The sequence below is a fragment of the Typopeltis vanoorti genome, chromosome 1, assembly GCF_054136105.1.
Source record: "Typopeltis vanoorti isolate ZY-2024b chromosome 1, IOZ_Tvanoo_1.0, whole genome shotgun sequence".
Classification (NCBI taxonomy): domain Eukaryota; kingdom Metazoa; phylum Arthropoda; class Arachnida; order Uropygi; family Thelyphonidae; genus Typopeltis; species Typopeltis vanoorti.
Window position 1 is genome coordinate 113,822,351 of NC_143549.1, and position 14,197 is coordinate 113,836,547.

The window sequence follows — 14,197 nt, forward strand, 5'->3', positions numbered from 1 at the left end:
ATGATGCCAATCAGTGATTTGCAATATAATATCCTTCCCCATCTCTTATTGTTAAGTGCTTCTACTGCATAAGATGTATTCTATCCTATCATGCTGAGGGTCATCCCTCGTACGCAATCTTTTTTTTTTTTTACCCTTTCTGATTACTTTCATTGAAATTTGTAGTCACTTATCGCAACACTGTTTATATGCACTTTGCTGGTTCTGACCAAATTAATGTACCTTTAGCATACCAGGTTCATGTAAAACAGCATCAATAATTCCCCCACCCTGTACCAAGCCCATTGGAACACGTACAGCTGCCGGCAACAACTGTTTACAGTACACCTCGAAACTCACAGAACAAGTTTCTTCTCCTCCTCATTCATCCCTGCTACTGCAGTACTGTGGAACAGTCTTCCCCCTGACGTATTTCCCAAGGAATACAATATACAGGCGTTCAATTCAAATGTAAACAAGTTTCTCCTTTCACAACCCATCACCCATATATGGTACTAACGTACTATAGGTTGACCAGCCAACCTTCTGTATATGGGTGCAACATTAAAAAAAAAAAAAAAAAAAAAAGTAGATTGTAATGTAGCTTGTTTGTTTGTGTGTATATATATGTATATACTCCAGATGATAACCTTAATGTGAAGGTCAAAACGCACAGTAATTATTTTGGTTTATATTACACTGAAGTTTTACTATAACAAGGTAGTTGTTTTCATAATTTTTAATAATTAATGTTGATCACAGTGTAACCATAAAGGAAAGGAATCATAACACTGCTATAACTGATGTGGATTATAATCAGCAAGCCATGCTATTTCTCTTGGGCATTTAAAGTTTAGAAGATTACCATGTTTTGCTTTATAAGTTGCACTTTAATAACTAAAACAATTTATCTTATACAAGAAATATTCAAAAATGAGTGCTTAAAAGGTTTATTTTAATATTAAGTTTACAGTATAATTAATAATTACATGCTGAATTTAGGTCAAAATTCATATTTCAATTTATGAGGTGTCATAAATAGGTGAACTAAATCATTAGTGATTTGTTTCTTGCATTCCTGATGTTTTTCCACTAACTGCTGCAATATCCTAATTAGTTCTTTCTTGAGATGACCTGTTAATAATTGTCCACTGGAATATTCCTGCAAAAAAGTATGAAAATACATATTTATATATATATATACGCACACACACACACATACTGCAACCCCCCTATACATCTTTAGAGTTAAAAAAAAGAGGGGGTGCAGAAATAAAAAGTTTGGTTATAATTACAGCTGAAGAAACTAAGGCTATGAGACTAGTATACAAGTATTATGTTGTTAACGTTTATTCTTCAGCCAAATTGTTTGTTTTGTAAAAAGAAAAACTCAACCATGTCTATTATGAGACCTGCTAATCTACCTTTGGTTGAAGAGTCTTTATATATAGATTTTTTGGTTGAAAGAACCAAGAAGCCTAGATTCTTTGCATCCTAGATTATGGGATTCATATCCAGTCTTTCCAATCAAAGGGTATAAATATGGTGTTATCTTTGCAAATATACTACAGAAGTAATGGGGAGAGAGAATAATATTAATAACTGGTAATTAATTTACGGAATTAACAACGCATATAAAGTATATTAATTAAAGATAACTTTAATGAATCACTTCTATATTTCGGCAATGTCACATTGCCATCTTCAGGAACATAAAGATATGGTATGTGCACTAAGGAACTAACAAAGCAAATGAGGAAGAAAGTAAGAAACTAATTTTGTTCCTAAAGTCCTAATGGTGCCCTCTTGCGGGCTAATTTGGTAGTCTTGGCAGTTGGGCTGAAGTTCTCATAATGAAAGTCTCCCAAATTTGGGGCAGTTTCATGCACCCAAATTTGTTGAGGTTAGGAACGTTTTTTAGAGCTGCTGAAGATTCTTTGAATAATCTTTCGTATTTAAACTTGCTGCGATGGATTATTTTTGTTTTCTTCCAATGAATTTTATGGTGGGTATCTAAGGCATGGTCTGCCAGCCCTTTAATTAATATACTTTATATGTGTTGTTAATTCCATAAATTAATTACCAGTTATGTCTAACCAACGTATAAGTCTTACTACTAGAATAATATTAATAGTAATAATAATAAAAAAAACTTAGTGGAATATATATCTTAACTGAAAATTTATCCATTCTAAATCATAATTATAACATTCAAAGCTATCATTATATTACAACTGTTAATTTTATTTGTCAAATGTCTTTATCAATTCTATTATAGATACACATGGCTAATTTTGTTAATTTTTGCTTTACATGAAAGCTGAGTGGCATACAATTAAAAAAAAAAGTTACAAAAAGTTTTAGTCAAAAGACTTAGTATATTCGGTTCAATACGATATATTTTCCCAAAGACTGATTTTGGATTGTATTTATTTATTTATTCATATGGAGTTTCCTCCCTTTTCTCCCCCATCCCTATTGGGGCGAGTTGAGCCCCCCCCCCATGGAGGATTAAGTATTTATGGCTGTAGATCTGTGTTCATGGGGGTGGTTTGCCTGATAACGGGATGAAAAACTCCAGATAAACTGGGGTAAAAAACCCTGCTGTCCACGCCCAAGACCAGCTAACTTGGCAATGGCTGAGGAAGATCCTTAAGTTCTTCACATCGGCGACGTGAATCGAACCCAGGACTCTCCTTCCACAGGTATATGGTTGCGAGGCGCATAGCCACTAAGCTAACCATGCGAACATTTTTTTTTTTTTTGGATTGTAATATTGTATAAAGCATACTGAGATATAATAATAATCTCTATTATCTCTGTTAGTTCCACCCAGGGGTTGTAATAAATATCTGAAGAACAAACTCTTTGATCCTCAGACAATTGGAACAGAATATTTTTTTGGAAATATATTTCTACCCTACTAAAGACAATCGATGTTAGGTTCTAGGTTCTAGGATATCCATCTTTGAGGAATTAATCTAGATGAGTGAATTTTTTTCACCCCAGTAAATCATTCTGGTTCAGAGCAAAAACTTTCATTCTCAGAAAATAATGCTCCTCTATCTGAAAACACACACACTGCTTATACCTTCTCTATAAATAAAATTTTTTTGTCATTTCCATTTTGTATTCAATAAATTTAAATTATCAATATTCTTTTTCTCTGTTAATAAAAATAAATAATTTTTTCATCATATTTTTTCTATCATAATTCTTAAACTATTCACGCAGTTAGCCTAGTGGCTATGCGCTTCGCAACCATATGCCTGGGGAAGGAGTGTCCTAGGTTCGATTCCCATCAATGACATGAGGAACTTACGGATCTTCCTCAGCCATAGCCAAGTTAGCTGGTTTTAAGCGCGGACAGCAGGGTTATCCCCCCCCCCACTTTATCTGGGGTTTTTCATCCCGCAAGCAGGCAAACTGGCACCGTGAATACACATGGATACAGTCATGAATATCACCCCTTGGGGGGTGCAGCAGAGGAGTGGCAAACAGACTGAATTAATATGCCAGTAACCCCTCATTAGGAGGGGACTCAACCCATCCTAGATGGATGAGAATGTTAGATAGAATTCTTAAATTAATCGAATAGTCAATATATATATATATATTTAGATGGAGCATTATTTTCTAGGAGTGAAATTTTTTGCACCAACCAAGAAATATATCTTCAGAGGAATAAGTAAATTGTTCCAATCTGGATAGCTATACAGACAGACAAAAATTTCTATCTGGAATGATTATAATTTTTGAGATTTAAAAGCAAACAAACAACAACAAATTAAGCCTTTTGAATTATTCCAAGAGGAACATTTTATTGTGGTTCAGAATCATTTCAACCACTGGTTCCACCATCAGTATCTACATCTACTCCCAAGTATGTAAAATTTTTAACTTCTTCTACTGCATGTTGATTGGCTTTGATTTCTTTGTAGCATTTGCTGTTCAAATTAAGACCTTCTGTTTTAGTGATATTTATTTTAAGACCAACCTATTTTATCCAATGCTTCTGAGTTTGTTTCTACATTGGCATAATCTAAATCTTCCAACTGTGACATAGGTGTAAGAAAAGGAATTAAATGTAATCCTAACTTTTTCTCATAATCCAATCAACGACTATGTTAAACAGAAAACCAGACATTACATAACCCTGTCTCACACCAGTCCTTATCTCGAACCAATTTCCTGTGTATTAACATTACTTTTACTTCCTTTATACATTTCACTGATTATTCTCATATATTTGTCATGAACTCCACAGCTTCTAATAATTAACCATAATGTTTCTCTGTCATACTGTCACAATTAGATTTAAAAATCTTCTAAGTTCTATGCTTAGTTCAATGATGTTTCTTAGGCTAAAAAATATACAATGCACAGTACAGTATTCCCACTTGTTCTAAAAACAAATTGCTCATGCCTTAAAATCTTTTCTATTTCACTTTTAACCATATTTATCAATATTTTACATGATTTTTCAGTTACTGATAGTGGAGTAATTCCCCTCCACTTTTCACATATAGTGAGATTTCCTTTAATTGGAATTATAGTTCTCATTGTGTTTTTCCACTGTTTGGTTATCCTTTCAGTCTCTAGCACACTGTTAAAGACCAGTTTCAACTGATCACAGAATGGATTAAACAATAACAGACAATTATTTTTAGAGGTACCTGTGGCATAGTATAATTATTAAAGAACACGTAAGTTCACAGTAATAACTTTTAATTAATAAATAAGGTACAGATATTTCATACTAAAACTAATAGTACATCTTCAGTGTTACAAACAGATAGGAATGGAATACAAGTAACAAACATTCGGTGGATCACCTATTATTATTATTATTATTATTATTGTTATTATTATTATTGTTCCGGGAAACTCCAAGGAGTCGACAGACTCATCGAGGGAGGCCCTAACATCATGTCAAGAACAACTATTCAACATTCACACAGTATCTATCATACCTTGCCTTGAACTCATTCACGGTTGTAGCACCCACAACAGACTCTGGAAGCTTATTCCACTCATTTACCACTCTCCAAGTAAAGAACCTAGCTCTAACACCCTTGTCAACCATGCTCTTGCCTAGCTTCCATGCATGGCCCCTAGTCCTCCCACCACCAGTCATATTTTCAAAAATATCTTCTGGATCAATCTTATAAAAACCCTTCAGTAATTTGAATGTCTCAATCATATCACCCCTCCTTCGCCTATCGTCCAATTTCTGCAACCCACAAATCTTCAACCTATACTCATAAGGTTCATTCCACAGACCTGCTATCATCTTGGTCACTCGTCTCTGGACCCTCTCCACTTCCTCCCCATCACGAAGAAACCCTGGTGCCCATAACTGGGCACAGAAGTCCAGATGGGGTCTTATCAAGGCTCGATACAGAGGAACAACAACTTGTTCGTCTCTGCATGTTAAAGTATTTTTCAGAAGCCAAGTGATTTGGTGAGCTGTTTTAGTTACTTTTGCAATGTGCCCCCTAAACTTCAACTCCCTATCCACCAACACTCCCAAATCCCTGGCCTCATCAATCTCCTGGAGTATGGTTCCACCAATGCGATATACTGCTGCTATTCTTTTCACCCCAAAGTGCATAACCTTACACTTTGGCACATTAAATTGACATCCATTTTTCCTAGCCCAGTCCTCCAAACTATCCAAATCATCCTGTAAAATTTTGACATCCTGGGCACTCACAATTGCTCTACCCAACTTTGCATCATCAGCAAACAAGTGAACACTTCCTCTCAGATCCTTTCCAATATCATTGATGAACAAATTGAAAAGCAGTGGTCCAAGAACAGAGCCCTGTGGCACTCCACTAGTCACAAGACGACTTTTAGATTCCACTCCTAAATAAACCACTCTTTGATATCTCTCCTTCAACCACCCTCCTATCCATCTCACCAACCCTATATCTATACCCATCTGCTCCAGTTTACTGATTAGGGTTCCATGTGGTATCCTATCAAAGGCCTTGGCAAGGTCCAGTAGTATCACTGTAAACCCATTACCCCTATCCAGTTCAGCAGTCACTGTGTTATAAAACGTGAGCAAGTTACTTAGGCATGATCTACCCTTCACAAAACCATGTTGTCCCCCATACAATATCCCATTTTCATCTATCCAATCCTGTATTCTTTTCTTGACGAATTTCTCTAAGACCTTGACAATGATTCCTGATATGCTAATCGGTCGGTAATTTACAACAGCAGTCTTGGAACCACCTTTATGCAGTGGAACTATTTTCCACTCTTTCCACCCGCTCGGGACTAACCCAGACCCGAGACTCAAATTAAACAAAATGGTCAAGGGTACTGACAATTCTTTAGCCGCTTCACTTATGACACGAGCTGGTATACCATCCAATCCCACAGATGTATTGACATTCAGGTTATGCAATAGACTACTCACCTCCACTTCATTCACCACAATTCCCATATAATCTATTGGTTTATTCGTTTCTGCAATGTCACCACCTGGATGATATACTCTTGCAAAGTGCTCACTCAGTAACTCAACTATCTCAACTGATTCAGTTACCTCCCTACCATCGGCATTCTTTAAAATCAATCTGCCATGTACTTGCTACATATCTAAAAAACTGTTAAGGATTCTCTTTAGCCTGCATGGCCAATGTTCTTTCGTAATCCTCTTTTGCTTTTCTTACCACACTCGTCACCCTTCTGGCCTGCGCTTTATACCGTTCATGTGCCTGCCGGTCACCCTTCTCCTTAAATTCCCCCCATAGTTGTTTCTTTTTTTGCAGCTCAAGCTTAATGGTGTTCTTCATCCATTTAACCCCAACTTGATTTATTATTCGGACTCTAGGTATACAGTCAGCCATTGCTTCATGCAAGCACTTCTTAATGTACCCTGTCTTAATTGAAAATTCTACACCTTTAGCCACCTCCCAAGTTAAGACCCTATGATCACTCTCACCGATTGGTGGCAATGTGGTCATATTTGTTACAGCCAAATCCTCAGATGTAATTACTAGGTCAAGCACTCTCTGACCCCTAGTATTTTCCATTACATGCTGTCGCAGATAGTTATCCCTTAATAACCGCATAAAATCCAGTTCCTTCCTTCCGTGTGTCCTCTCCTCACTCCAATCAATGCAACCATAATTGAAATCTCCCATAATAATCACCCTCCTTCCACCCATTTCTTCTATTTGCTTGTGCATATTGTCAGCACCATCTTTTCCATCACCTGGTCTATAGCAGCACCCAATTGTATATTTAGTTCTGCTAGCCACAATCTCACACCAAATGGCCTCAAATGTGCTCTTTTCTCTATCCTGCAATTCAACTTCTATTCTCCTTGGCTGGAGCTCATCAGCTATCATCAAAAATACTCCTCCCCCCATTTTATTCTCTCTGTCATTCCTGAACACACTATACCCATCACATTCAATCCCACTAATTATATCATCTACAGTCAGCCATGTTTCACTAATACCAATAACTTGTGGTCTGGAAGTGCCAACCATGGCCAAAAACTCTTCCTTCTTGTTCCTAATACTCCTAGTATTAGCGTACATGAATTTAAGACCCCCATTAGCCCCAACCCTACCTTGATGCCTTATATTAACTATCCCACTCAGATTAGTTGTCCTTATTTGCTCTGGCATATTATATTCATTCTTACCTTCAACTGCCTCTATAAGGACTGTATATCTACCCCCCCCCCCCCTTAACAAATCTAGTTTCCCTGAATTTGCACATCCACTACATTCAGCAACACTTTCTCAAGTCTTCTTACACCGTAACCATTCAAATGCAAGCCATCCATCTTATATAGATCCTTTCGTCCATCAAACTTGCTCAACACATCCACAAATTCCACACCACTCGTCATACATAACCCACGCATAAAGTCATTCGCAATTATGGCCCTCCTTTTAAACATTTCACTGTCATACCGTGGCAAAAGACTAATCATTCTAACTCTCTCACTCTTTTCTTTTGCTACCTCAAACATTCATTCAGGTCTTCTATCATTTCCATTTTATCTCCTTTCAAATCATTCTTACCTGCCACAACAATAATTTCTTTCACCCTTTCTTTTTGCTCTCTAATAGACTCAGTTACGTCCTTTATGGTCGCACCAGGTTGGTACGATTTTGTCAAATCCTCTACTAACACACCTCGTACTAACGAGTCTCCATACAGCACTCTATCCTTCATTTTGTTCATATTCACATTCATACGTCTATTTTTCCTGTCATACCTTTTATTATTGGTTGGTTCATTCAGTCTACTTTTGTTCATGCACTCTAGCTGCTGTTTTGCTCTTTCTATCGCACTATTCAACAACGCGATCTCACTCAATGCATCTATCTCATCTTTTTTATTCTCTGAGAAACCATTTATACTATCATTCACACTTTCTACATTCACACTTTCACAATTTTTGTACAACCTTGCCGTTTCCTGTCATATCCCTATTTCCTTCATTCTGAAGGTTGACAAAAATATCACACTCACGATCCGAAATACACTTCAATTCCTCATTCTCCCTACATTTTCTACACACATTCAATCCTTTATTATCATCTAACCACACTCCGCAAAGCGTACATTTCACAGCTAGTACACTGACTCATTTCTTTTATACTACCGTTCTTTGATAAGGATGGTGAACCTTCATTACTGGCTGCCATTTTCCTTCGCACGGTGCCATACTTATTTGCAATGTGTTTTGTCAAATTATACGTTATAACACACCAAAAACAGACGCACTAAAATACGCAAGGAGGCAAACAAAACAAAACTACACAATATTAAGTAATTTGTATCGATAACTGAAAATGATACTTATCTTATCTGGAGCTTGCACGAACACTACACATTACGAATTCATCTAGCGGCGACTTCCCGACATAGATTATGTTATAAAACACTTTAGTACACTAACCACGCTAATAAAGCCCAATAATATACCAAAATTACACACTTAAGTCCATTACATTGAATCCAAAACATCAATAAATCAACAAAAATCACAAATCTCTCAGGAGCTCTCCGATAGCATGTCCGTTCACCAGCTAGCCTAGACACCCATCATATTAAAATACATTGTTGTCGCGAGCTAGGAAATGAAAGAAATTAATAAATAATTAATATTTAAGATAATTGGATTTTTTAATGATTAAAATAAAAGAAGATCTGGGAGACTTATTTTACGTAATCATTAAAAAATCCAATTATCTTAAATATTAATTATTTATTAATTTCTTTCATTTCCTAGCTCACGACAACAATGTATTTTAATAGGTGATCCACCGAATGTTCGTTACTTGTATTCCATTCCTATCTGTTTGTAACACTGAAGATGTACTATTAGTTTTAGTATGAAATATCTGTACCTTATTTATTAATTAAAAGTTATTAGGTGATCCACCGAATGTTCGTTACTTGTATTCCATTCCTATCTGTTTGTAACACTGAAGATGTACTATTAGTTTTAGTATGAAATATCTGTACCTTATTTATTAATTAAAAGTTATTAATAATAACAGACAATTTTAAAAACCACCACCTAAGTAGTCAATATAAGATAGACAGATAAATAAATAAATAAACACACACACACACACACACACAGTTATTCCTCGAATTACGCCCATGATCCCATAAGGAAATAAATAACATTTTTGACTATACTTTTGAACAAGATGCAAGCAAGCATAAAGAAAGAAGGTTTCTATTTAGTAACAATGCATCATGTGCAGTGCATTCAGCGACAACCACCCTCGACAGTCAGAAACTGGCACATTTTCAAGAGTTCCTCTGCTGATTTTGTGTTTGAGAAATAGGCTATTTGTGTATTTATCGTTAAATATTTCACAACATTTTGTGCAACATGGCCCCTACATGCCCAAACAAAAAAACCTAGTAAAGAATCGCAGAAAAAGGGTGAGCAACTGATCGTGAAATGAAGTCGCAAGTTATAAAGCAACATGAAGCCCATCGATGCAATCTCACATGACTTTGGATGGTCTCATTCTACAATGATGACCATTTTGAAAATAAGGATAAAATCACAGAGGCTGTGAAAGGATCTACTTTCATTAAATCAACGATAGTGATGAAGTGATGACAAGGTCCTATCGATGATATGGAAAAGCTACCTTCATCATGGATAGAGAACCGGAACCAAAAGTGCATACCCCTTAGCACTATGACCATAACCTCTAACGTACTAAGTCCCTTCAACATGTTGAAGAGAAAGCAGGGCCTGATTATGACTACAAATTCAATGCTTCTTTTGGTTGGTTGGTTCATGAGATTCAAGCAGCATTTTGTGCTACATAATGTGAAAATGCATGGTGAATCTGTAAGTGCCAATGAGAAGGCTGCCAAGGAGTTTGTGGAGGAAATTGGATAAAATTATTACGGAGGAAAATAATTTGCCACAGCAAATATTTAATATGGATGAGATCTCCTTGTTTTGGAAAAAATTGCCTGAGCAGACATTCATCTATGCCTGGTTTCAAAGCTCTTAAAGACCATATTGCGACACTGTTAGGGGATAATGCGGCTGGATATAAACTGAAACAATTTGTGATATGGCACAGTGAGAATCCACGAGCCTTCAAAAACATTAGGAAGCATACTCTTCCAGTTCATTACAGGAGAAATAAGAAGTTGTGGATGACTCAAAAATTGTGTGAGGATGCCTTCATCAACTGTTATGCAAGTAAAATGGAAAGCTATTGTGTGAAAGAAAATGTAGAATTTAAAATGTCATTAATTCTAGATAATGCATCCACCTTACATCTTCACTCCAAGATCAAGTTTCTCCCTCTAAACACTACTTCATTGATTCAACTGATAGATCAGGGAGTTCTTGCAGTGTTTAAGGCTTATTTATCTATGGAGAACTTTTTCACAAGCGATTCCTGCCACTGAAGGAAATGATCAAACTCTTATGCAATTCTGGAAAGCATTCAATATTTATCATGCTATTAAAAATATTGCTGTGGCTTGGGACAAAGTGATCTCTCAACGTATGAGTGGCATATGGAAAAAAGACATTAAAAAGGTTTGTGCACGATTCTGGAAGTTTTGAAAAAAATGAAGACCTTTGTAAATTGAGTGAAGAAATAAGGGCCTAGCAAACAATCTGAATCTCGAAGTGAATGATGATGATGACGACATAGTTCAACTCATAAAGTGCTCCTGAAGAGTTTACCAATGAAGAATTGTTGAACTGGAGAAACAATGTCATAAGAGGAAGACGAGAACAGGAAGAGGGGAAAAAAGAAAGAAGAAGCGGCAGTTCACAGTGAAGGGTCTTGCAGAAATGTTCTCAAAAATGGCTGAAGACATGGACCCCCAATTGGACATTTTTCATCAAAAAAACAATGAACTGCAGCTTGGCCACATAGAGAAAGTAATGAAGATATGATCGTGAGGAAGATTTGGGTGATTATTCTCCTGTTTTATGGCAGCAGTAATGTACAGTACAGTACAGTTTTATAAGGTTTAAAAATTAAAATGACAGGGATGACCGCACGCACGCACACACACACAATCTACCGATAATTGTCTGGACACCACTGTTACTTGAAGTTATGGAACATTCCAGGTTTGTTAATGATATAAAAATCAGTATACAGATAGGAAGCAGTATTTCATTGTAGTGCTCAAAACCAGTGGTATGGCAACGTGGCATGAGCTCAATGACTTTGAGAGAGGTTTCATCATGGACTGTCACACTAATGGCATATCTACGTGCCATTGCTGTTCAACTGGAGCATCCAAAATCAACGGAGACATTCTGGCATTACTAGCACAGGAAAACACCCAGGGCAGCTGCTGAAAATGACATACAGGGACAGGAGGGCGTTAAAACGGGTGACACGCAAAAACTAGCTACAATTGGCACAGACCATCTGTGATGAGTCCCGAGCACCAGTAACAACCATGGTAAGCACTAATGCTGCATGAAAAGAACTCCATTTACTGGGTTTCCACAGAAGTGCAGCACACAAGCTAAGCATCATAACAACAAACAAAGTGGTTCATTTGGCCTGGTGCAAAGAGCGGATGAACTGGACAATTGACCTGTGGAAAACGGTACTCTGGAGCAATGGATCAAGGTTCACCGGTTTCTAGTGATGGCAGAGCGTGGATGTGGAGGTAGCATGGTGACCACTTGTTACCACAGTGTGTTGTATCCACAGTAAAGCTTGGTGGTGGAGGAGTAATGGTGTGGGGTTCATTCAGCTGGTTTGGAGTGGGACCACTGGTCATTGTCCGTGGTTCCGTGAAGGCAGTACCTTGACATTCTGGAAAATCAGGTGCTGCCTACACAGTGGAGTATTTATGGAACAGATTTGTGCTACCATCAAGATGACAATGCCCCATGCTACAAAGCTGCAATTCTTTCTGTAAAAGTTCATCTGAAGAACATAAAGAATGAGGACGATATACTAAAGTCTTAATAGTTCCAGCCTTTTGACTAGGATGGTGGTAAGATTCAGCATGGATATAATGGTCTGTATGACTCTTCTTCCAAAAAAAACTGAAAATTTAAGCTTCCATCTAGTTAAGAAGAATTAGAATATCTAAAAAGGCTAATTGGTCATTTACTTCTTCTTCTTCTAAGATGAATTGAATTGTGAGATAAAGTGCAATTAATTTGGAAAGAAACTGCTTCAACTCAGAGGAAGGACCATTCCAAATTGCAAAAATATTATTACATGACACCTCCAAGGAGTCCAAAGACTCATCGAAGGAAGGCACCTACTCGACAACTCTCCATCTCCACCCTAGTATTTTCATAGACAATCACAAATATCCATGCTCGCAGTGGGATTTGAACCGACAGACTTTTGGCAGGAGGGAGAGCAGATATGCTAATCACTCGGCCAACCAGGCTAGCATCATCCACAGATGTTGCAGCAGACATCATCCACAAATCTGTACCAATGTGTACGTCTAGGTGAAATGTTATCAAAGATACACTGTTCAAAGTGTTCCAGGAAGAAGTTGGCAATAGTAAGAGAAATAGGATTGCCCATAGCTGTTCTTTCAATTTGTTGATATAATTTGTTTTTAAAGGAGAAATAACCAGAATGTATAACAAAATCGAACAGTTTAACATCTGAAGGAAATTTTTCTTGAAGTAATTCAATCATGTCTGATAAAAAGGAATATTAGTAAATGAGGATACAACATCTAAACTAATCATAATATTGGAAGTGTCCACATGAAGTTCAGAATTTTTATTTTTATAATCCAAAGTGTTTTTTTATATAAGTAACAGTTCTTCTAATTGAAGTAGCAAGTAAATTGGATAAGTATTTAGATATCTTATAAGTGGGAAAATTCTATGCAGAATTTTCCCACTGGTTTCATCTTTTTAGTACTAAGCCCCCTCATCCTACACTTTCTTTACCTGAATTTAAAGTGCTGAAATCCTTGAAGTATTACAACAATTTAATTATTAAAGCTGACAAGGAAAAGGATGATGTTGTTCAGGATAAACAAGATGAACACACGGCTTCCTGACTGAATTAATCAGTCGGGAAGGCATGTGATGAAGATTGAAAGGACAAAAAAATCCCACCTGCATGGTACTCAAGAGTTAGCACTAGAAAAGACAAACACATATCACAAGTTCCTAGAAAATAAATCAGCAGGTTCCCTAGAGAATACAGAGAAAAATGTATAGCAGCCTGAACTGTGTGTAAAAGTAGTTAAAGAAGACTTTAGCAAGAATATAGAGGCTCAATATCATAAAGATGGTAAAATGTTCTGTAGGATTAAAAAAAAAAGTTTAAATAATAAACATGATATTAAAAACTGAGGATGATTAAGGGTCAAAGCTGTATAACTGAGAGCAGACCCCCACATAGCCTTTAAAGGAATGCAGAGAATCGACCAGGGCTTCTGACCTAATGTCCAATCCTCACCTTCTCATAGTGCACCCTGTTGGTATCTATCTGGATACTGAACAAATGAGGATGGGCTGGCAATTTGAGATTTAGCCAACCAAATTGTATTCTTATTGGCTTAAACCAAAATACAAAATGATGGTACAACATGACAAAATTTCATGCCAGCTGGAACAAACCCGAAAACATACCCCAACTCAATATCACCAGAGTTGTGAAGATCAGGGTACTATCAACATAAGAAGCCTGAATGGCAAAGAAATGGAGCTAACTGAGGAATTAGATAA

At 36.8% G+C, this 14,197-nt stretch overlaps 1 protein-coding gene across 1 annotated transcript in view; it reads right to left on the reverse strand.

The window, feature by feature from the left end:
• Nucleotides 1-913: 913 nt before the first annotated feature.
• TrpRS (Tryptophanyl-tRNA synthetase) overlaps nucleotides 914-14,197 on the reverse strand; it is a 166,753-nt gene continuing 153,469 nt past the window's right edge. Inside the window, exon 8 of the mRNA XM_090392909.1 lies at nucleotides 914-1,141. Within this exon, the coding sequence (XP_090249035.1) occupies nucleotides 983-1,141 (159 nt within the window). The 3' untranslated portion in view covers nucleotides 914-982. The remainder of the gene's footprint in view (nucleotides 1,142-14,197) is intronic.